Raw genomic sequence first — 24,766 nt, forward strand, 5'->3', positions numbered from 1 at the left:
CTTTGGAGAGCTGGTTGGAGCGTACTCCTGATCTCCAGTCAAATGATCAGCATTCAGTCTCTCTGATCATTCAAATTACTTAAGTATTTGGTACTCCGTTATATGTGTTATCTGCATAACACTGCTCAGTTTTAGAGGTGAAGTGGGGTGAGGTGGGGGGAGAGAAGGTTGTTGAACAAGTAAACAAAATCAATCCACCCTCTTAAAGATTTGCTGCAAGTATTTATAAATTTAATTTAAATTTTAAATTTAGACATAATGCACGATAACAGGCCCTTACAGCCCACGAACCCACGCTACCAAATTTTGACGGGTAGGAGGAAACCGGAGCACCTGGAGGAAACTCGCAGACACTGGGAGAATGCTCACACTCCTTACTGACAGCACAGGATTCGAACCCGGGTCCCAATTGCTGGCTCTGTAACAATGTTGGGTTAACTGCTACGCTAACCGAGCCACCCCTGAACCTGAATAAACACAGCAGTTGGTGGGAGTGGGATGGTACGGGGGTGGGGGGGGGGAAGGCAATATTGCTGACAACTATTCAAAGGTCGTTGAACCATTTGGCGCCCTCCATGTTTCTCCCCATTTACTAGAAACGAGATTGCACACAATGTATTCTGTTTAGTACTTTGCAGCATGCAGGTTGTTGGTTAGCTGCAGTGGTCCTAGCTCCTTGGTGAGGAGCCTGAACAAGTGTTCAATGTGAGCATCAGCCCAGGTTTATTGTGTCACAAGGAATCTTGTCCTGATCATTCAGTGAGCTCTAGAACAAAGATAAAATGTACAAACCTGTATGTTGAAGAAAGGACCATGAGTAGCAGCTTTGACTTTGGACTCTTCTTGGAAACCAATGTCACAGGCTCAATAGACTAAAAACACTCCTAGGAAGCAGGGCACTTAATGAGGTGGTTTCTAAATAACTGCCACCTGAAACCCATTACTCTTTTCACTCTCCCTTCTTTCTGTCTCTCTACCTTTTAATATATCTTTTATTTTCTCCATTTCATTTGCCTACAAAAAATAAATTTCTTACAATTGGTGTCTGATTTTTGTTCAGTTCTACCCAGAGGTATCCTGGGATGTTTTACTAGATCTGAGTAATTGATATAAATGCATAATGTTGTTGAAACTCGCTTTAAGTGGCTGTTCTACCAAACAGTACGAACTCCATTCCAGTTAACTATCCTCACTGGCCAAGATCTTGAAAGGCTTTTCCTTCTGTCCTTATAAACCTGTCTAACAGAAAGAATAGATCAAAAATTGAACCAGTAAAGCAGGAATAAACAGTAATAATTTAATAGGGACTAAATTCCAGGAAATTGCCAGAAGGAACTCCTGAACGTATAAGAAATATTTGAAATAGTTTGTCTGGGTGGTTAAAGAAATATAATTATCTTGCTTTTGGAATTTCCTAAAATGTGGGATATTTCAGGAGGTTGGTAGTGTTAGCACGGCTTCAGTGGACTGAATGGGTTGGTCTACCCAATAACATTCTTTCACATTCTCCCTGCCTCATGGAATGTTTCTCTGTGCATTATGTTAATGAGCGAGCTGGAAAGAGCGCGAGAGAGAAGTCGATGTCAGCTGCTCAGAATTAATATTGTGGTCTCCTCCCTGTCTGCAGGCAACTCTCCCGGCACAATTATACATTGCAATGGAGCGTATTTTTTTAAAGTAGTAAATCTTAAAACTAAGCACCCCAGGCACAATTAAACACAGCTGCTTACAGCCCTTCAATGGAATTGGATTCGCAGAAACACCCAGTGTAAACCATCACAGTAAAACATTTTTCATTGTTACGCAAAATTTTTTGTTTTGCTTATTCAGATGGGATATCATCTTGATGTATCCCTAATAAATAATATTTCATTGTTACATCACTCTATGGTATGATACTTAAAGTATGTGATTCCCACCTTGAATAAGTCTAGTTCAAGGCTAATTGTTGTGGGTAGTCCAGATACAAATGCTATTTATTGTCGTAATGAGACAGAAATGTAATAAAGGCAGAGAAACATTTGCCATTAGCATTACCCGGTGCTCCTTAGTCAGATAAACTGTGGCAAAAGAGAGTCCCCTCAGAGTTGTTGAGTGTCTTGTCAGTTTGCCTCCAGTAGTCTCTGCAGCTGTACAGATCCAAACCTCCCGACACAATGAGGAAGCCTTCTGCGCCTAGGGCCTTTTTTGCCCTCGGCACCCTCTTGAAATCCCAGTTCTCACAAGCCAGAAGTGTGGCAGCCTGGTGTGAGTTCTTTGACCTCAAAGTGGTAGCAGCCCCACAGCCTGAGAGGGTTCCTTGCCTGCAGGTCGCCAGCAGCTTGCTGCCCATGCATGACCTTCAGCCATGGAGCACCTTGCTGGTCCTTCACTGTGGTCACTGTCCTTGTGGTCATTTCCACTGCTTCTCCTTCTCAGTGCAAGGTGTTCTCCCTGCCAACCCACAGCTCCCCAGAGTCGGCAACCCTTAGTGGCTGCTGAACAAGCTGCCATCTTGTTTGCAGGATGTTAAATAGAACACTGTCTACTTCTTTAACAGGCTGTTTAAAGCCTTTACGGAGCTGTCGGCAGTAGAATAGGGCAGTACGACCAAGCTGGGGGGATCACTGTGTCTCCATTCCCTACTTTTCCCAGGGCAGCACTTTGGCCGTTACAGTCGAATTTGCTGCTCTGTTCCTTGGAATTTCCTTCACTTTGTTTCATTGTATTTCATTGTTGGTTTTGCCTTTAACCAAAGCTGGTTTAGGATTACAAAAGGCAATCCTTAGTGTTCAGGCAATTTTGGCTGACTAAAAAAAGTGTTCTGATTAGGAACCATTTAACTATTACTGTAAACCTCATTGAAATTCAACTGATTAAATGGCCAACAAACTCATTTTGGGGAAAATATCCTACCGAATGAGCATCAGACTGGGACGGGTGTGTATGTATGTATGTATGTGTATATAAATTATATATTTCTCTCTCTCTCTCTCTCTCTCTCTCTCTCTCTCTCTCTCTCTCTCTCTCTCTCTCTCCCTCTCCCTCTCTCCCCCCCTTTCTATCCCAGCTTCTCTGCCATTTCACTCTCAGTTTGTTTACTATTTTAATGAAGATGTGCCTATAAGGTATCTGACCTGAACTTGACAGAAAGGGGCACGAAATTAGAAGTCCTTGAGCTACACTTGTCTCACCAATTCTGGCTAACCAAAAAAGATGTTGATTGGCCAAACTACAGGTGCTTTGATCATATTTTAGCCTTTTTTATTTCCCTGCACAGATAGGGGCCCCTGCCTGCCATAATTAGCATGGGGGGGGGTGCCTGCCTGCCATAATTAGCATGGAGGCGTGCTGCCTTCCCGTGATTAGATTCTCGAGACAGAAGCATTTACATTAATGATTGGGCTTGGTCGTCTAATCAGATGGAGTTTTAAGTCAGATCTCCATTCTGAGGAATTATAATTTGAGTTATCTAAGATTCTCACTTAGTTGTGTAAATTGCTTGCCATGATTTATTATTATTTGGGCTAAATGATAGGATAGAATATGTTATTCTGACTGAATGTGTTCCTCATTCTCAACCTGATAGTAATTTGTATATTCTGTGCTGATCTCCCCAAGTCTCCATGGATAATAAGATGGAATAAATTCCCCATTCCTACCTATAAGTACTCCAAGCAGAAGAATGTGGTGCCATCTCTCCCCCATGGTCAACAGCCCAAAATGTTCCATTAATTAGCAACTGAATTTGGTCATTCTTGGCAGATGACATCTAGATGATTGAGATCTCATGCACTGGGCTATTTCTATTTCAAGTTACTTTTTTCCATTGTAAAAGATAAGCCTTTGACTTCATTTAATTCTGCTGTACCCAGACTAGTCTCCATATCAATAAATCCTCAATTGGAAAAGAATACAAGCTGGAATGGTGAAAATGTTCATTGTGTTGTAGAGAGTGAAATAGAATTAAAGTTTCAGATCGATGGTGTTTTATTTCTCTCTCTGCAGCTCCTTCCTGACCTGAGTTCCCCTAGAAATTTTTTTTCGGCATCTGCATTTATTTTTTGGCTTGATATGCTGCAGGGGTGAGGGGAGGGGAGGCTTGAGGTTAAGGAATTCGTTTGGGCGGGGAAGATTGTATTCTGATCCTACTTTGGGCACCACTGCCCCACCCAAGGGTCACTCATCTATTGGGAGTCAGAAATTACAAAGAGAATGAAGAAACCAGAGCGGCTTTGTTTGAAGAAGTGTCCTGTGATATTGGTGAGGGTTATATGTAAAAATATGGGAAAATAGCAGTGTTCTTAAAGTTGGAATTGAACCATTATCTAAGGTTCAGACTAGGGGAATAGCTTGATTTGATGGCAGCCTTCACACGCCTTGGATAAATGTGCCGTGAAGGCAGAATACTAATATCAGTGAGATCAGATGGTATAAATTTATTATGACCGTAAAAGATGTTGAAGGATTGTCATTTGTGATCGACCATGGGTACTTTGCCAAAGTTGGAATGGCCCTTCAAGCCAGGGCAGGATTAATTATGGCAATCTGTCTATTGACCCCCCCCCCACTTTCATGCAAATGACAGGTCCCAAGGAACGATGAAAGTCGAAACAGTTTGGTGACAGCAGCATTGCAGGAGTTGCCATGTTGGCATTGGGTACGACAGTCAGCCACCTTTGGGACTCCAACTCCGGATTTTTCCTCGGGGTTTAATCCCAAAGCCTTTCCCGTGAGCGGGTATAGCCACAAGGCAGCGGAGGTTTGAAGTCAAGCTGCTCCCTCTCCTAGATGAGTTACCATCCGTGGTTAACGAGCCCCATCTGCCCGGAGCAATTGGTTTCAAGGTGCCAGTGGCCCACCTTTGTCCCTTCTGTCAGCGGCAACTGATCCGTCGGGCATAAGACCTATGCCGGATGTGAAGACCTGGAGTTGGACTTGGTTATCTGAGGCTGCTTGAGACTCACCATGAAGAGCGTTTGTGTCGCAGTGGGAGCTCATCCCCACAGTCACCCTTCGGCCATGACTACCTTCAGAACCAGATTATTGTCATCTGCACGTGTAATGTACAGATGCAATGAAAGTCTTTCTTGTAGCTTCCCATTAAATCTCACAAAAATGCTATAAATATAATTATCATAAGGAGAAAAAAAGATAAATTATAATAAAAATAATTATTCCTAGTTGGTCAGTGACAGATCTTCGGTCTTTAAGATTTGTTATGGTTAGGATAGTATGGCGAGTTGTTGGTAGTTTTCCTGATTGCTGATCACTGTCTTCTATCTGGAGGAGTTGATAACCTTGTGAGAGAAAATGGGAGCAGGAGTGGGATTGTTTTTCGGTTGATTCCTTCATTTGTAACAAGCATGGTTGCTGTGTGTGAGATCTTGCTGTATGTCGATTCATTCGCTGCCTTTTCTACATTTCGGTGGCAACCATACTTGATTTCAAGCCTTCATCAGTTGTAAAGTCTGTGACATTTTGCACGAATTCAAATGCATTGCAGTCTCAAGGATCCAACCCGTGCTTCTAAATATTTCATTCTCTTGATGGGCTGAATAGCTTTCTGTCCCTCAACAATTCTATAACACTCCATGGTTTGAGGATAATAGGCAAACCATTTAAGACTGAGATGAGGAGGAATTTCTTGACCCAGAGGGTGGTGAATCTGTGGAATTCATTGCCACAGAGGGCAGTAGAGGCAGGTTCATTAAATAGGGAATTAGATCTATTTCTTCAGTATAAGGGTATTAAAGGTTACGGAGAGAAGGCGGGGACGGGGTACTGAACTTTAAGATCAGCCATGATCTCGTTGAATGCTCGAAGGGCCAAATGACCTACCCCTGCTCCTATCTTCTATGTTTCTAACCCTTCAGTGTATGTAGAGATGGTGGAAAAGCTTGCAGTTTGCCAGTAGCAGCACCACAAAGCATTCCCAAGCTGAACACCGCCCCCCCCTGCCCCCCTCACTCTTGCAGGAAGAGACAGTCTTTAGTTATAAGTAGTCCAAATTGTAACCATTTGTGTTGATACATAAAGAAAGCGACCTGGTAAATTGGCTGCTGTTACGTATGGCAGCATGCTGTAGTCTTTTGTGGCTTTGTTTACTTGGATGCATCTTGTGTGGAGAGTGACCCCACCTCCCTTGCTCTTCAAGAATTCCATTCTTTGAACCCTGCAGTGGTGAGGAGCCTCCTGCATTAGTCAGAGAATGCCAGGGCCATTTTCATTGAAACAAAGCAGAAACACAAGAAATTGCTAACAGTGGACTTTTTTTAAACTATGTTTTCTCTCTCCCCCCCCCCCCCCCCCCGCCCACTCCTGCTCCTCCCCTGCCCCACACACCTCCCCTCTGCAAATAGCTGGATGGAGCTGTCTTGGAGAGGGGTAGCCTGGCAGGGGCTTATCAGTGCCTTCTGTAATGCCAATCACAGGCCAGTCTGCTCAGGGTTCTGTTCTGGTTTCCACCTCTCACTTTGTAAAGCTGCTTTTTGGTAGATTTGAACAGCATCTCCCAAGTGAACTAAACTGATCAAGGTAAGGGATGTGGAAAAAAATGAAGCCTTGAGTACTTCCACTCTGGGCCTTGCACTCTCTGAATTGCTTGTGAATTGTTTACTTGGGGGAAGTATGGGCCTCAATCAGATTTCCTGCTTTGTTACATCTATTGTTTCTGCAGTGTTATAGCTCCAAGTAACTGGTATATATTTAAACCATGAAGCTTTTCTCTTCGCCTTTTTTGTGATCATTTATTTTGACTTTATCACCCCCACACTGAGGCCTCTTTAATGATGGGCATGGATAAATTCAATGCTTATGGCCTTTTTCCCCCAGAGCATGTGGTTCAAGAACAAAAAGGCTTGGGTTTAAGATGAGAAAGTGGGGGAAACGTTTATGGAGCTAAGGGGCAATCTTTACACTCGGAGAGTAATTAATGCACATCTGGAATGAGCTGCTGAGACATTCGGACTGATGTATGGATGGGACGAGTTTAAAATGATGCTGACCACATGTAGACTATAGCCCAGTGTGCCAAATTGGTTGGCAAGGCTGAAGGGCCTGCTGCATGCTCTGTGACTTTATAATTAAGCACAGCAAGTGGCAGGACTTGGATAACCTGGAGAATCCCCAGGTGGCCCTATCGTTAAACTGCACTGGTACCATTCAGTTACATACAAACATACATAGTAACATGGTAACAGGCCATTTCAGCCCATGAGTCTGTGCAGCCCAATTAATGACCCATCAACCTACACCCCCGGTATGTTTTGAACAGTGGGAGGAAACCAAAGCACCCGGGGAAAACCCACGCAAACACAGGGAGAACGTGCAAACTCCTTACAGACAGCGCGGGACTCGAACCCTGCTCTGGTCCCAATGACTGGCACTATAAAGGCATTACGCACTAACCTCTAATCCAACCATTCTACCCTTATCTGGTCCTCAGACCCGCCTACCCCTCAGTTCTATTCCTACCCATGCTGAAGGAGGGAACTTCAGCTGGGTGCCTCTCCCAAGTTGTCAGATGCTTTGGATGGGCAGAAATTTTTTCCAGCTAATTATTGGCAAGTTAAACCATTGCCTGGTTGCACTGTTACCCATGACCAACTCCACTCCTGTTCCTGCCAACTATCTGGAATTGAACTTCAAACGTGGCGTAATGCTTTCTCTGTTTAGCTTCCTGGAATTCACTCCATAAGCTCTCCACTTGTTCACTCTCCTTTATTATGCTCTTTAAAATTTAGCTCTTTTTGTCTAACCTTGTCTTTTGTCTATATGTAATAATTTATCCTGTCTTCAAATATTTTTGCTATGTAAATGCAAGTTATTGTTTTCAAGAATTAGCCAGGTTTCCTGCTCCTTGTTGATCTACCAGGCCAAAAGACAATGGATGTTAGAGTGGCCTGGTTCATTCGGAGGCAACTCTCTCTGTCCGTTGCTTTATTAAAAATAAAGCAGCTCCAGACAAATCTATCATTTTACCCTCTCCCTTCCCAGTAGTTGTGGAATGAAATTGCCATTTATTGCGCTCTCTGGCTAGATTACAGTTTCTGGCTCAAAATGGGTCTTGAGCTTGTTAATGTTGATCAGAGTGGAAAGTACACAACCTAAATGGTTGAGGACTGTCCTTAACCTTTTTCCTCTGGGATCCCAGTTAATTGGCTGTGCAGTGTCCTGGGATAGGAAGCCCTTTGTGCCATTTCCACTGGGTCACCCTTATCTGGGACACTAGTTGCTTTTTCACTGAACACAACTGGTAGCGGGTGACTTTCTGCTGTCCCTTTTTCCACTGGTTTTATCAGCATCAATAGTGTTAACAAACGCCAGGGATATGAGATGGGGTAGAGGCGGTTAATCCTTGGCTTGAATTGATGTCATTTGACGCCGGCATTCAGACAGTGTTCCTTTTCCACTAGATCATGTCCCAGTAAATTCCCAGTTAATTCCTGGGAAAGGGTGCCAGTGGAAAAGGGGCTAAAGACCTGAGATAGATAGGAACTCTTGATATGGAAGAGTTGAAGCAAGGAAATATGGAATCTAATTACACAAATGACTTTAAACACGGACTTTTCACTTGGATGTGACAATAATTTGGTTTGCATTTTCCTGTTTACCTGCCTCCCCACCCCCAGCCCCCTTCCATACCAGTCTTTCGACTGAACATATTGATGGCCTCTAATATTGTCTTTTTAGGTCTAATAAAACCAGCTCTGTGGCTGTACTCCTTGAGGAACAGAGTCCTGTACTTTTGCAACTTCTCCAGCCAGCTTTACTAAGTTTAATAAAGTTTAGGCAGCGCAATTGTAAATATTGTGATGGATTTGGTTGGATACATTCCAAAAAACTTGCCCTTCCTTTAATATTCCTCTTCCCATGCTCGTCCTTCTCTCTATTAATTTTGCTATTCTACTTTCTTCCCCAGCCTTCCTCCCTCCCAGGGCAAAATGGGCCCAGATCTTGGACACTGCTGTAACCCTTAGTACAGGATTAAGCATTGTATGTCATCACAAATAAAATAAGAAAATACTGTAGCTATTCAGCAGATTAGGTAGCATCTTTGGAGAGATAAATAATAATAAAGTTTATCAGATTAATTAACTTCTCCAAAGGAGCAGGGACTTGGACAACCATCCCCAGCAATACATCTTCCACCGTCTTGAGCAAGTGACATAGTTGTCCAGACAGAGCTTTGTGTGTTTTGGCTCAATAAGAAGATGAAAATGTTGTAAATATTAGAAATCTGAAGTGCAAAATCGAAGGCCCAGAACACACCATTCTCCTAGGTATTTTAAGATGTATTGCTGGGCCTGTTTGTCCAAGTTCCTGCTCCTCACCAAACCAGTCACAGAAACTTCTATGTTGTCTGAGTCTTGTGGTACTTGGTATGGGTGGAAGATTATAAGTAAACCTGCCCCTAATAAGGTGTATTTGTTTTGTTTATTGAGAGTTATTAAGGTCTGTGTATTTGGCACCGGGTCAATTGAATAATGCAACACAAGCAGAAGGAAGTAGTGTGTTTATACAGTGCTTTCAAGTAGAAGCCTGCTCTGGGAAGGTTTACATTGTGGAGAGTATTATTGGTAAAAATTGTAGATCTTTCTGATAGAAAGTCTGTTTGATTTACTTTTAATTGACATTGATTAAAACTAAATATTAGCAAAGATAACAAAAGAAACTCCTTTAAATACTTCATTGGAATCCTTTTCATTTTACAAAAATAAGAGAGAAGCATTCATGCTGAATCTCCTTCTTGCTTCCCTCTTGCCTACTCTTCACGTGCCCGTCAGCTTGTCCTGATTCTGCTGCTATCCATCTGCACTCGGGGCAAATTACAGGGGCCTTTATACCAAACCTTTGGGGGGAATAGCCGTGTGGCCATGGAGAAAACTTGCAGGCTCCACATGGACAGCACTGAAGTTATGGTCTCCGAAGTCATGAGGGTCCATCACTGCCTGTTAGGCTGCTATGCACGTGACTGAACCATTGCAGGAGTTGGGTGAGATCTGCACCATTAATGATGTAGCACTCTGCAGTACTGCACTGGTATGTTAACCTAATAATATAAGATCTTGGTTGAGGTCTGAGGATTAGCTTTTATTTTTTATTTGCTGCTTTCTCTTTTTTGTAGTCAGTAAAAATATTCTTTACAGGCTTCCCAAATCTCCTCAAAGGCCTTGGAGCCTACTGCTTCATGTGCTTTGCTATGTTGAAGAAAAATCCCAATAAAGTTTAGTTGGAAAAAATCCAGATCCACTTTAGCAGTTAAAGAGTGAGGAGAAACATTGTTTTTACACAGTGTGTTGTGATTTGGAATGCTGTGCCTGAGAAGTCGGTGGAAGCGAATTTAATAATAACCTCTCAAAGGGAATTGGATAACTACTTAAAAGGGAAGTGCTTGCTGGGCTTATGCGGCAAGAACAGGATTACTTGAGTAGCCATTCCAAAAGGGCCTACTTAGCAACAGCCCACAGTTACAGGATAACACTAGGTGTATTTCTCTCGTGAAATAATTTAGCCAAATAGCTTCAGATGCATTAAAGATGAAGATGGAAGAGTGCAGGAGGTCACAAGGTGGAAGGGCATAAACTTTGGCGTGGACTTTATTGGCAGAATGGCCCTGTCTGCAGTGTGTCTAGCCTGGAGGGCATAAATGGGTTTGTCTTCCATCAGGGAAGCTCTGTACATGAGGGGTTAACAGAATGGAAAATGGGCCACTGTCCAAATTTGTGAAATTCTGGAGCCTCGGCAGGGGAAGAACTTCATAATGATTAACTGGCCCATTTTTAGTTGTGTGCTGGCACAACTGAGCTCCCACAGCTATAGCCATGAAATGGCTTGAGTTGAATAGAGGAGTGTTTGGATCCATTTCAGCTGCTACTGGAGGTACTTAGAAGCACTATTCCATGAAGTATGAACCTAAAGCTGAAGAGTGAAATTGACCCCTTTCCAAGGCCATAACAAGCCCTCTCACACTGTTCCTTGATGCAAGTCGCACGCATACACGTGAGCTGCTCCATAAACAAAAAAAAAATGCCAGGGTATTGTAATGCTGAGCATTGGCAACCCATTTATTGCAATGGTCTCGGCTGGGAGATATCTATATAGGAAATTATCCAGGAAAAATTTCCAAGTTCAAGTGCTAGAAATATTTCTCCCAGCATAGAAGAATAAATTGTCCATCTCCTGTTCTGAGGCCACTTGATTAATGATGATCTGTCCAATCTTCATCTCTGCCAGTGTTGTTGTAAGGGCAGAGAACTATTCTTTACAGAACAGTTTGTTTTCCATGTTCCTTTTTGGGTTTCCCATATTTGTTCCTCCCAGGACATTATAAGGTTGTGCAGTGTGGGGCAAGAATTGTCCTATGGGAGGTGACTTCTTGGTGGGATATAAAATTATTACCAAAATAATGAACTGAATAATTTCAGTTATGCAGTGACCACTAATTGAGTGAGAGAGGCTGTCATTTTGAGGGGGGGGGGGGTGGGTGGAAGGAGTGCCTGGAGTATTTTGAGACCACAACCTTGTCAGCACTCTTGACAGTGGCCAAATTCACACAGACTGTACCCACCCCTTCTAACCCCACTTCTAATGCTATTGGGAAATCTCCAAGTGCTTTGTAGCCAATAATACCGCCATGTACAGATATTGTTGAAATGTAGAAAAACATGGCAATCAACTTGAGCACGGCAAGATCTCTGCACAGTAAACTCTGATTAAAACCTTGAGGATGAGTATTAGCTGGAACATAGTTTCCACTTGGCCCTTCTATAAAGTCTTCTATTCTAGCTTGTGCCCTAACCTGTGCTGAGCCAGCTGAGTGAGACAACCAACAAGTATAGATAGGTCTTGTGTGTTATCCCCAAACTCTTGCAATGTGATGCGAGTCAGGCAGGATTCCCCACTCTCATTCCTGAGATCTTTTATTGCAGCATGGAAGGAATCCATTTGGCCCATCAAATCTGTCCTGGCTTTATGTAATAGAGTTGACCAGATTGCCTAGCTAGTTAGTCTTATCTGCCTGTATTTGGCTGATCCTTTCCATGTAATTAAACATTTTTTCCCCCAATTGTACATGATTCTGTCACTCACTTCCTCTAGCAGTTAATGCCATATACCCTCCACTGTGTGAGGAATAAAGGTCCTCCTTGGATTAATTTTAAACCTTTTTGGTCTCCCCTTAAATCTAATCTATGCCTCAAAATATATGTCGTCCTATCCTAGGAAAAAGGCCCTTCTTGTCTGTGCCCTCGTGGCTTTGTATATTTCTATAAGGTTCTCCCTTGGCCTTCTACATGCCTGGGAGGAAAGTTTGAGTGTATCTTGCCTCTCCTAACTCAAGTCCTCGAGTCCCAGTAAATGCTCTCATAGAAAAAGAGAGGCCCATTTCCACACCAACCACCCACCCCCACCAATTACTTTGCAGATTCTTTCCTTCAGGATGTATCATTTAGGTTGCTATATTAGATTCTGACGTCCTGTTTTGCGGAAACTGCCAAAATGTTTGGCCTGGAAGTCAGCCTGAAGAAAACTGAGGTCCTCCATCAGCCAGCTCCCCACCATGACTACCATCCCCCCCACATCTCCATCGGGCACACAAAACTCAAAACGGTCAACCAGTTTACCTATCTCGGCTGCACCATTTCATCGGATGCAAGGATCAACAACGAGATAGACAACAGACTCGCCAAGGCAAATAGCGCCTTTGGAAGACTACACAAAAGAGTCTGGAAAAACAACCAACTGAAAAACCCCACAAAGATAAGCGTATACAGAGCCGTTGTCATACCCACACTCCTGTTCGGCTCCGAATCATGGGTCCTCTACCGGCATCACCTACGGCTCCTAGAACGCTTCCACCAGCGTTGTCTCCGCTCCATCCTCAACATTCATTGGAGCGACTTCATCCCTAACGTCGAAGTACTCGAGATGGCAGAGGTCGACAGCATCGAGTCCACGCTGTTGAAGATCCAGCTGCGCTGGGTGGGTCACGTCTCCAGAATGGAGGACCATCGCCTTCCCAAGATCGTGTTATATGGCGAGCTCTCCACTGGCCACCGTGACAGAGGTGCACCAAAGAAAAGGTACAAGGACTGCCTAAAGAAATCTCTTGGTGCCTGCCACATTGACCACCGCCAGTGGGCTGAAATCGCCTCAAACCGTGCATCTTGGCGCCTCACAGTTTGGCGGGCAGCAACCTCCTTTGAAGAAGACCGCAGAGCCCACCTCACTGACAAAAGGCAAAGGAGGAAAAACCCAACACCCAACCCCAACCAACCAATTTTCCCCTGCAACCGCTGCAACCGTGTCTGCCTGTCCCGCATCGGACTTGTCAGCCACAAACGAGCCTGCAGCTGACGTGGACATTTACCCCCTCCATAAATCTTCGTCCGCGAAGCCAAGCCAAAGGAAAAAAAAGAATGGAGTACACAAACAGGACTTGCAGTCCCCCACCTACTGTATATGGGGATAGTTTTGAGCAGCCAATTAAACTCCCAACTAGCATGTCCATGGGATGTGGGGCAAAACCAGAGCACCTGGAAGAAACTCTGAATCACTGGCAAAACATGCAAATTCCATAAAGGCAGGATCAAGGGAGCTGCAAAGTAGTGTCACAGCTGGTGGCCAGCCAAGTGTGTTTTTTTGCCTATTTGCTTTCAGTCCATCCACCAAATGGAATTACCTCTCTCCGGGCAAACGCTGCTGTTTTGGTGAATGAGATGCATGGATCTTAGATGGGCAAACAGTGGATTTGGAGGACTTTTATTACGTTAGAAACTGTCCGCATGCTGGTGAAGCAACACATGGGGATTTGGAAAATGTAAGAAGCAGAGAGAGACTACGGAAAGGCTCCATGAGTGTTGGTGACACAATTGCCCAGTGCCTGAAGACGAGCTCTATGCCAGGGCCAACATCCAAGCAGACACACTGGCAAAGTAGTGGTATCAGAGGTGCCAGTATCAGTTGAGATGCTAAACTGAGGATCCTGCCTGCTCTCGCTTGGATGTGGGCAAAAGATCGCAAGCACAATTTTGAAGGGAATTATTTTTAATTCTTCATTGAAAGATGATCGGGCCATCATCTGCAGAACATTGCTGTGTAGACCAGCTACTCAATTTCTTCTGTTGCAGCAGTAACTGCACTTTTATTTGGTTTCATTGGGTGTGAAGAGCAGTGGCCGCCCTGTCACGATAGGAGGTGCAGCAGGGATGTCCAACCCCTCAGTCATTGGCTTTGGGACCTGGGCAGCAAGCATGCTTGTGCTTTGACTCCAGTGCCTGTTTGTAACATTCCTACAAAAGCAACTGGTGACATCCAGTTTGGGAACCTTTCTCTGAACTCTTGTGATCAAAAGTCGCATTGTTCCCGTGGCGGCTGTGAGGCTCCAGAGCTTAGTGTGGCTGCTGGAGTTCAGCGACCTGCTCCCTTCCAGTCACACAGCTTTCAAGAGTGCATTGCCCCAGCACAGCCAATCAGGAAGACGGCTTCTAGTTCACTACCTCTGTTGAACCAGCTAAGCTGATGCACAGTGGGAATAAGGGGGTGCTTGTCAAGGTGATGCAAGTTGTGCGCTCTTCCCCACAGGTTTAGAAGAGCAATCCAAGTTCCATTTTCTCTCCTGCCACGTGTTCTGCCAATTCTTTTTCTGCTTGGTTTGCTAACTCCCTCTGAATGCTACAGTTTGGCCTGCTAGGCTGTGTATTCCATACCCTAACTATTCCCTAAAACATTTCCTTATGTTGCATTTGGTTCTCTCTCTAGATGCCATCGTACTTTGTTCCCCCACCTCCCCCGACTTGTTGATCCCTCCACCTGCAGGAAAAGCAAGTAAGAAATTCGGTGCATATAAAGGTTGTACAATGTAAATGACTATAAGAATGAAAATTTCTTGCAATTTTAAAACTCTCGGAAGCCCACCAAACTCTTTCTTCTCCCCCCACCACCCCCGGCAATCTCTTACTTTTGAGAATAACCTGACTTTTTCTCGTCTATCCATGTAACTGAAGGGTATCATCCTAATTTGATAAATCTTCCTGTATCATTTCTAAGCCCTTCACACCTTTCCTAAAGTGTGAAACATTGAAATACTAGGTGCTATCTTCTAGTAGTGGCCAAACTGGTGTTAAATAGCTGATTATCATAGCAATTCTGGGTTTCCCCCTTTATTTCCCTTTACCTACCTATTCCTGCTCTTGGTCTCTGCAAATTAAAACCAAACTACTTCCTTTTCCAATTATGGTCTGAAATGTTAAGTGAAATTTCCATAGATGTTGATTTCCTTGCTCTTTTATTTTAAGCTTTTATTTATTAAGTCCTGTGAACTTTTTAATCACCTCTCAACTTCCTGTCAACAAGACTTCAGTTCTTGTATTCCTTTTAGAATAGTTTCTATCGCCCACTCTGTTTTCTTTTCTGGTCAAATGGAATGGGTATATTTCTGAGCATTAAATTTCACCTGTCTCTACTTTAACTGAAGATTACTTGTACATTGAGGTTGAGGAGTGGAAGGATATCCCTCCCTCTGTGTTGGATGAGGAAGATTTTTATTCAAGCTGTTTTTAGCAGTTAGCTACATTTAAAGTACAGCAGTAGTATTCCTCCATTTACACTCTCCCACGTGGTAATCATTCGCTTAGTTTTTGGCACCCAATAGGGTTCAGGATGAACTCGGCAGGTATGGGTAGAAATGGTCAGTCAAAGTTGCGGCGCAGGATCCTTTATCACGACTGACCCAAAAACAATTGACCATTTCTACCCTTGGATGTCGTCTGACCCACTGAGTTCCTCCGGCATCTCATTGTTTGTTCAAGATTAGAGTATCTACAGTTTCTTTGTGTTTCTCTAGTTTTTGGCACCGTTGCTTCTTAAACGTGAGGTGAACGATCAACAATGGGGCTTGATGAAACAGATGAGAATAAGAAACATTTTAAAGAGGTGGGGAGGTTTGGGGAAGAAATGCCAGAGCTTCAAGCCTCAGTCATTGATGGTGCAACTGTTGCTGTTAGAGCATGGAAACCTACGGCTAATTAAGAAACTATTAGAGGAACATCAGCTCTTCAAAGGTATTCAGAGGGTTGAAGGGCTGGAGAAGATTACACATGGGAAATAGTGGTACCACCAAGAGGTTGCAGTACAAGAGTGAGAATCATAATGACATCTGACTTAATTTGACCCACTGTCTACCTCACAAAACTTTTGAGACAGGAGGTATCAGGAGTTCAAGCTAACCTTTTCCATTCAAGCAAACCTCTAGTTGACAAAGGAAATGTTCCATTTTACATTCCGGTTGTGGATTATCAGTATTTCACGTGCATAGATTTGATCAATGGATGCCTTTAGGCCATAGGTTACGATGGCACTAACACATAAATAACGCCCCATGAGATCCCCAAGCCATCTATTCATTTGTCATGCAGCCAGATGATATACAGTTTTCAATCTCCTTCTCCCCAAATGCCATAACTTCAAGAATAAGCTCAGCTTTTCTGCCTCCTTATTCCCCTCAGAATGAGTATTTGGAGCTGATTTCTCCCCCTCTTCCTCCACTATCTCAACTTGCTTGGGTAGCAGCTGGCCTCCACCTCTTGGTGAAAACCAAGGCAGATCTTATTTTCTATGTTCATACTTAATTTTAATAGGCAGAAAATTGTGCTGGTCCTAAGTTGGAGGGAGGTCCAGGATACAGGAGAATGCAGCTTCTTTCGTGCCAGAGCAGTTTTGAACTATTTTGAGGAGGTGAATTGTTCCTCCACAAAATATCTTCCAAAGTAGGTTATACTTTCTGGATGATGCAGTTGGTCCCCAGCTCTGTTGGAATGGGGAGACCCTGCATCCCATTAATGCATTTGGAGACCTCTAGGGACAGAGACTTCTACCAGCATCAAGTATTCGTAAAGGGGGATGGATATACCTGTAGAACGATTGTAATGGATGTGATCTGAGGATCTGCTAGGATTAGCTCACAGCATATCACCACACTCCTGCAGAGTTTGTGATGGGGTTGCATTGAACTACCCGACCCAATACTCTTGTCTCTGCACAATAAGAAAGAATTTGTAGATGGTATGATTAGGACCATCAGGTCAATGACAGATGAACCCTACCTCTCAGGTTCTTTGGTCTAGGAACATTTCATTCCTGGTTGTGAGTGTGGCTGGGCTCTGTTCACTGTGTAAAGAAGTAAAGCTTGAAGAATTACACTGTTGCCACCCATTCCTCTTGTAAGTGGTCTTGACAGGGCCAATGTCAATAGGGTTCTTTCTTTTCATTCTCTTCAACCAATCAGCCAAGCTAGGCAGTAGAAAATAAGGCTTACCACTGCCTTAATGAACACCCTTCACTTTGGGAGCTGTATTTATTGTGCTGTGTTGATCATGGAGTTCAACATGCTTTGTATAAGCTGCTCAGGGTCCCCTTTAGTGGCTGTTTCCTTTCAGTCAGAGGCCCACTCTGTCAGGGTGATGACACTTGACCTTTTGTAGAAAGCCATGTCATCCTGTTTGAAAAATGGGGAGCGCTCTCTCTCTCTCTCCCTTGCTCCCTTTTCCTTTTTTCTTGATTCCTCTTGCACCCCCCCCTCACTCTTGTGTGCACTCCCTCCCTCCCTTCCCTCTTCCTCCCCTCTCAGAATCATGAATGGTCTTGGTGGGGTGGGGGGGGAAGGGTGGGAGGAGAAGCTCATCATTTCTATCCCCTTCCACCCCTTTTGCTTGTTATGAATGCTCTGTGGTAAGGAAAAGAATGCTTGAGGTGATGTGGGTGAAAGAAGTTGAGAACATTGTTTTAAGGGATATATTTTTGGAAGTTTGATCAGGCGAATGTCAATCCTTTTTCAAATTGGCTGGAGTGACATTCAAGATAATTAACCATTAGTTGGGGGATTGTGGAAATTCAGCCAGGGTTTCTACAAAATCAAAAACCCACAGATGCTGGAAATCTGAAATTAAAACCGATGACACTGGAATTCCTCAGCAGATCGGTCAGCACCTTTAATAAAGAAACACCGTTAACATTTTCTGATCTACGACCTTTCTGAACTAGGGAAGGGAGAAGAGCAAAGTTGGAGAGGGATGGTAGAAAGAGGCCAAGTCTTAATGGGTGCAGTCACAGGCACGTTATGCTGCTCTACCTGCTTAAGTGTTGTTTATGGCAAGGCTGTGGGACATACCTGCAGGCCTAACTTTATGATAGAATAAAAAGAAACCCGATTTAAAATTATAATAGACAGAAATGGCCAGTACAGAGCCATATAAAAATAGACAAAAAAATTACCATATATACTTGTGTTGAATTTTTTTTGGAACACTTTTTCAGGCCAAAAAAGGTATAAATTTTACATGGGTCAAACTTTTGACCTTGGTAAATACCTGCGTCACTCAAGGCATTGGGGGATCGAATGGTGGACACAGAGCTCGGATGGGCGGGCGGCTGAGGCATCATGAGCTCCAGTGGGGTGGGGGGGGCCAGTGCGAGGGTCTGCTGTCTGGAGCTCGGATGAATGGGTAGGTGGGTCGACTTTTACACAGGTTATACACAAACACCTGATTTTTGGGCCAAAAAGTTGGGGGGGGGGGGTTGACTATTATATGGTATCAAAGTTTACATGAGTAGATCCGGTATTTGAATAAGGAGAATTTGATATAAAATCCAGGGTTTTGTGCTGTCTGTGCCCTCTTCCAGGACACCAGGGTTATGAAAGAGGTTTGAGCCTAGTTCCAATGTCCATTTAAATTGACATTCATCTGAAGAATAGGTGAATAGGAGTCCATTGAAAACCTTTCTCAAGAGATTCTACAATGGGATGAAAAAGGGTGAACTTCCACGTAGGTCTGCGGTGGATCTCCCTGTTGAACGTTGAACAGTTGACATATTTGACTGCAGAAATGATGGGCATTTGCAATACAATGGTGATCCATATTTATAGGTTAATGTATTTTTTTGGGTGCCCAATTCATCCGGGCTCCTGTCACCCAATGCCCTAATGTTTGGCTTGGGAGTTGGTGGGTGGAGCAGGTCGTCTTTCACATGAAGACCATTGAATGGTATATTGTGGAACCTCCTTCTGTGCCAACCTTTCCAAGGGAAGGGTGTGGTTGAAACTGAACTATGTCAATTTTGGAAAAACAATGCCAGCTGAGGGATGAGCAGCTTTATCGAGAGGCATAGTTTGGCACTGAGCAGAGCTCGACTAAGAGATGACACATGAATATCAGATGTCCACGTCTGAACTGTTGGAGCATTTGGCATTAGCCTTCCTGCAAGACAAAAGTGGCTATGTGGTATTTGCACTGATAGCAGTTTGTTCCACTGCCTCAGTGACCTGAGTTTGATCTTTTTTATAATTTTTTATTTTTCACACTGTGAACCATATCAACCAAAATATGTACAAACATTTCTCATTAAATTTACAGAGTGGCATTTTCTCCCTTTTTTCCCCCTTTCTCTCCCTCCCCTCTTCCCACCCCTCTCCAAAACCATAAATATTCAACATGTACAATAAAACCATAAAACAATATCTTCACACAAAGGAAAATAAACAAGAAAAATGCGTCACGTCATCTATTTGTTACACACTGAATCAAGTCATTTTGTCTTCTCATTTTAGGGGGTGGAGGTCCAAGGCAAGCTCTCTTTGTTATGTTCCATGTATGGTTCCCAAATTTGTTTAAACAATGTGACTTTATTTTTTAAATTATATGTTATTTTTTCCAATGGAATACATTTATTCATTTCCATGTACCATTGTTGTATTCTCATGCTCTCTTCCATTTTCCAAGTTGATATTATGCATTTTTTTGCTCCTGCTAAGGCTATCATAATGAATCTTTTTTGCACTTTATCCAATTTGAGGCCTAATTCTTTACTACTTATGTTACTTAAAAGAAAGATCTCTGGATTTTTGGGAATGTTATTTTTTGTGATTTTATTTACTATCTGATTTGGATCTTCCCAAAATGTATTCACTTTCGTACATCCCCAAATTGCATGTAATGTTGTTCCCATTTCCCCCTTACAGCGAAAATATCCATCTGATAATGTTGGACCCCATTCTTTTAATTTTTGAGGAGTGATGTATACCCTGTGTAACCAATTATACTGTATCATGCGTAACCTTGTGTTTATTGTATTCTTCATAGTTCCAGAACATAACTTTTCCCATACTTCATTTTTTATCTTTATGTTTAAATCCTTTTCCCACTTTTGTTTAGGTTTCTAGTTTATTTCATCATTTTCCTTATCTTGCACCTTAATGTACATGTTTGTTATAAATCTTTTAATTATCATTGTGTCTGTAATCACATATTCAAAGCTGCTTCCTTCTGGTAATCTCAGTCTGTTTCCCAATTTATCCTTTAAATAAGCTTTCAATTGATGATGTGCAAACATTATGCCATGAGTTATTCCATATTTGTACTTCAACTGTTCAAATGTTAATAAATTATTTCCCAAAAAACAATTTTCTATTCTTTTGATTCCTTTTCTCTCCCATTCTCTAAAGGAAAGGTTATCTATTGTAAAAGGGATTAGTGGATTTTGTGTCAATAATCATTTTGGTATTTTCTAATTTGTTTTTTTCCTTTCTAAGTGGATCTTCTATATATATTAAGTAAATGATGCAATACTGGTGAGCTTTTATATTGCACCAACTTTTCATCCCACTTATAAAGTATATGTTCTGGTTCCTTCTCCCCTATTTTATCTAAGTTCTATCTTAGTCCAGTCTGGTTTTTCCCTTGTCTGGTTTAAAATCTGATAAACACTTTAATTGTGCGGCTCTATAATAATCTCTAAAGTTTGGTAACTGCAAACCACCTTGGTTATACCTCTCTGTTAATTTATCTAATGCTATCCTCGGTTTCCCCCTTTCCACAAGAATTTCCTTATTGTTCTCTTTAGTTCATTAAAAAAAATTCTGTAAGGGAATTGGTAACGTTTGAAATAAGTATTGTATCCTTGGGAACACATTCATTTTAATGCAGTTTACCCTCCCTATCAACGTTAGTGGTAATTCTTTCCAATGTTCTAAGTCTTCCTGCAATTTCTTTATTAGTGGCTGATAATTTAATTTGTACAAGTGGCTTAAGTTCTTATCTAACCTGATCCCTAGGTATCGGATTGCTTGTGTTTGCCATTTAAATGGTGATTCTTTTTTAAATTCTGCATAATCCACATTACTTATTGACATCACTTTTCTTTGCGTTAATCTTGTACCCCAATATTTCTCCATATTCCTTCATTTTCTTATGTAATTCTTTTATTGATATTTCTGGTTCTGTTAAGTATACTATGATGTCATCTGCAAATAAGCCAATTTTATACTCCTTCTCCTTTATTTTTATCCCTTTCATTTTATTTTCTATTCTTATCAGTTCTGCCAAAGGTTCTATTGCTAAGGCGAACAATGAGCGACATCCTTGTCTAGCTGACCTACTTAATTTACTGCTTACCATTTATCCATTTACTGCTTACCTTTGCCAATGGTCCATTATACAATGCTTTAATCCAATTAATATATTTTTCTGGTAGATTGAACTTCTGTAGCTCTACTCTGTCAAAGGCTTTTTCTGCGTCTAAAGCAACAGCCACTGTTGGTTTCTTGTTTCCTTGAACTGCGTGAATTAGATTAATAAGTTTACAGATATTATCCGCTGTTCGCCTTTTCTTAATAAATCCAGTTTGATCTTGTTTTACTATTTTTGGTACACAATCGGCCAATCTGTTTGCTAATAATTTTGCTATTATCTTATAATCTGAGCTAAGTAGGTCTATTTGATGCTGGTGTTAATGGATCCTTCCCTGTCTTTGGTATTACTGTAATTATTGCAAAGCTAACCCCAGGTCGAAAAGTAGTCAAAACCATCATTCCTTGTGCTGAGGAATTTCAGGAATTTTCACTGGGAATTTGAGGCCTGAATTGCAGAGAAGAGTTAATGCTGCACTGGGGGAAAGTAAGTGAATGTGTGCACAAGCAAGTGAATGTGTGCGCAAGCATGTCATCACATCAGGGTGCTGTCACCCATTCCGAATTCAAATTTGTGCCAAGATCACTTGTCATGGGAAACCTAGGCAGCCTTTTAGAAACTTCCAAAATTTGGCTGTGGAGATTTTAATGATATTAATGAAGACCTATGTAATCCCCTTCCCTTCTCCCACTGCTGGGGACGTGGGTCCTTCTGTGCAAATTGGCTGCTCTACCCACATTATAACAGTAATAAGAGTTAATGGTGATATTCACAAATCCATTGTACAGAAATTCTTGCTTGATGCAGCAATGCAGGGACATAAGATAAACTAACAAACAATAGGAATAAACTAAATTACTGCACAAGAGAAAAAATATATAAAAGATAGATAAATATTTTGCAAAAGAAAACATGCAATAGTGCAGACAGTTCTTTGGTGATCATGGAATAAGTGGTCTGATTTGGGTTGTGCAGGGAGGTTCAAGAGCTGATAGCCTGTTAGAAAAAAACTTCTGGAGTCTGGCAGAGCTGAACTTCCAAGTTCTGTGCAAGAAGCGAGCATGATCAGGCTAATATGAATCCTTTATGATGGTGGCTGCCTTCTTGAAACAATGCCTAACATAGGTAATACAAATGAAAATAGAAGTTCAAGTTTATTTTTTTGTTTTTTTTCCATAAATCTACATATCAAAAATTTCCATTTTTAATATATATGTATATAACTTTTTTCTTACAAAACACAATGACCCCTTCCCTTCCTCCCTCTTCCCAATATAAATCTATAGACCGTCAATTGGGTTAAAAAAAAAATAAAATCTTCATTGGGGAGGTCACATTTTTATAATATTATTGCCTTTTTATATTTGAGACCCTATATCATCTAGATATGGTTGCCATGTTTTTATAAATACGGTGGAACCCCATTAATATGGCAATGGTTTGGGTCCAAAAGAAATCACAGTGGAAAAAAAAAGCGGGATCGCGCTAAATCAGGGGTTTCAATAAAAAGTTGTAGTTACAGTTGAAATTAAAACACCAACTGGTCCCCGTGACCCTAAGCATGCGTACTTGCTCCTGGCGGCATCACGTTATATCTGAATTGGCGTTAAATCAGGTCACGTTCAATCCACTGTACATCATATTTATTTTATAGATTGCATTTGGTTTTTTTTTCCCCATATGAATACAGCTATTCATCTGACTTCCATTGTGCTATCTGTAGATGGGAGCTGGACTTCCAGGTGGTTGCAACACATTTTGTTTGCCACAGCTAAAGTTATTTTAACAAATGAAATTTGGAGTTTAGTTACTTTATTACTTTTTTCAATAAAATTGCCCAAAAGGTATCAGCAAAGGGTACCCCTATTATCCTGGTTGTACACAGAACTCAAAACGGTCAACCAGTTTACCTATCTCGGCTGCACCATTTCATCGGATGCAAGGATCGACAACGAGATAGACAACAGACTCGCCAAGGCAAATAGCGCCTTTGGAAGACTACACAAAAGAGTCTGGAAAAACAACCAACTGAAAAACCTCACAAAGATAAGCGTATACAGAGCCGTGGTCATACCCACACTCCTGTTTGGGTCCGAATCATGGGTCCTCTACCGGCATCACCTACAGCTCCTAGAACGCTTCCACCAGCGTTGTCTCCGCTCCATCCTCAACATTCATTGGAGCGCTTTCATCCCTAACGTTGAAGTACTCGAGATGGCAGAGGTCGACAGCATCGAGTCCACGCTGCTGAAGATCCAGCTGAGCTGGGTGGGTCACGTCTCCAGAATGGAGGACCATCGCCTTCCCAAGATCGTGTTATATGGCGAGCTCTCCACTGGCCACCGTGACAGAGGTGCACCAAAGAAAAGGTACAAGGACTGCCTAAAGAAATCTCTTGGTGCCTGCCACATTGACCACCGCCAGTGGGCTGATATCGCCTCAAACCGTGCATCTTGTTGCCTCACAGTTTGGCGGGCAGCAACCTCCTTTGAAGAAGACCGCAGAGCCCACCTCACTGACAAAAGGCAAAGGAGGAAAAACCCAACACCCAACCCCAACCAACCAATTTTCCCCTGCAACCGTGTCTACCTGTCCCGCATCGGACTTGTCAGCCACAAACGAGCCTGCAGCTGACGTGGACATTTACCCCCTCCATAAATCTTCGTCCGCGAAGCCAAGCCAAAGAATATCCTGCCAGAAAAGCCTCGCCTTCACACACGGCCACATAGTGTGTACAAACGTTCCTATTTCTATTCCACGTCTAAAACACATCTCTGATATTTCCGAATTTGATTTATGTAATTTCTGTGCTGAGGAATAATTGGTGTAGAAAATTATATTGCACTAATCCATATCTTGCATTTATAATTGACATCATACTATCAAAACACCAATCAGACCAGCTTCTTTCCATTGTTGCAACTCCTGGATCCAACTCCCATCTCTTTTGATCTCTGTAAACCTTTCATTTTGGAGAGCAACGTACATCCCTTGATATAAATATAGGTATATTTCCCACCCAACTTGTTGGTTCCATCTCTAATTTCAGGTGGGGCCAAGTTTGGACTCCGTCTTTCTCTTAAGATTGATCTTAACTGGAGAAAACAGAAGAATGTCCCATTAACTACTCCATACTTATTGCTTAATTTTTCAAAAGACATGGAGATCCTTCCATATAACAGTCATCAACATACTTTATTCCTTTATCATTACCATGAATTCAATATTTTGTTACCCAGATTCATAGGCAGTAGTACATTTTTACATAATGGTGTCCTCAGTGATATACCTCCTTTTGTCCTGACACATTAATTTTATTTCTT

At 42.2% G+C, this 24,766-nt stretch overlaps 1 protein-coding gene across 2 annotated transcripts in view; it reads left to right on the top strand.

Annotated features, from left to right (window-relative positions):
- smad6b (SMAD family member 6b) overlaps positions 1-24,766 on the top strand; it is a 65,517-nt gene that overhangs the window by 16,865 nt on the left and 23,886 nt on the right. Inside the window, exon 4 of one of the 2 annotated variants that reach the window (XM_069910279.1) lies at positions 14,743-14,808. The exons of the other annotated variant lie outside the window; for it this stretch is intronic. Within the exon in view, the coding sequence (XP_069766380.1) occupies positions 14,743-14,808 (66 nt within the window). The remainder of the gene's footprint in view (positions 1-14,742; positions 14,809-24,766) is intronic. 2 annotated transcript variants of the gene reach the window in all.

The sequence above is a fragment of the Narcine bancroftii genome, chromosome 14 (genome assembly GCF_036971445.1).
Source record: "Narcine bancroftii isolate sNarBan1 chromosome 14, sNarBan1.hap1, whole genome shotgun sequence".
Taxonomy (NCBI): Eukaryota; Metazoa; Chordata; class Chondrichthyes; order Torpediniformes; family Narcinidae; genus Narcine; species Narcine bancroftii.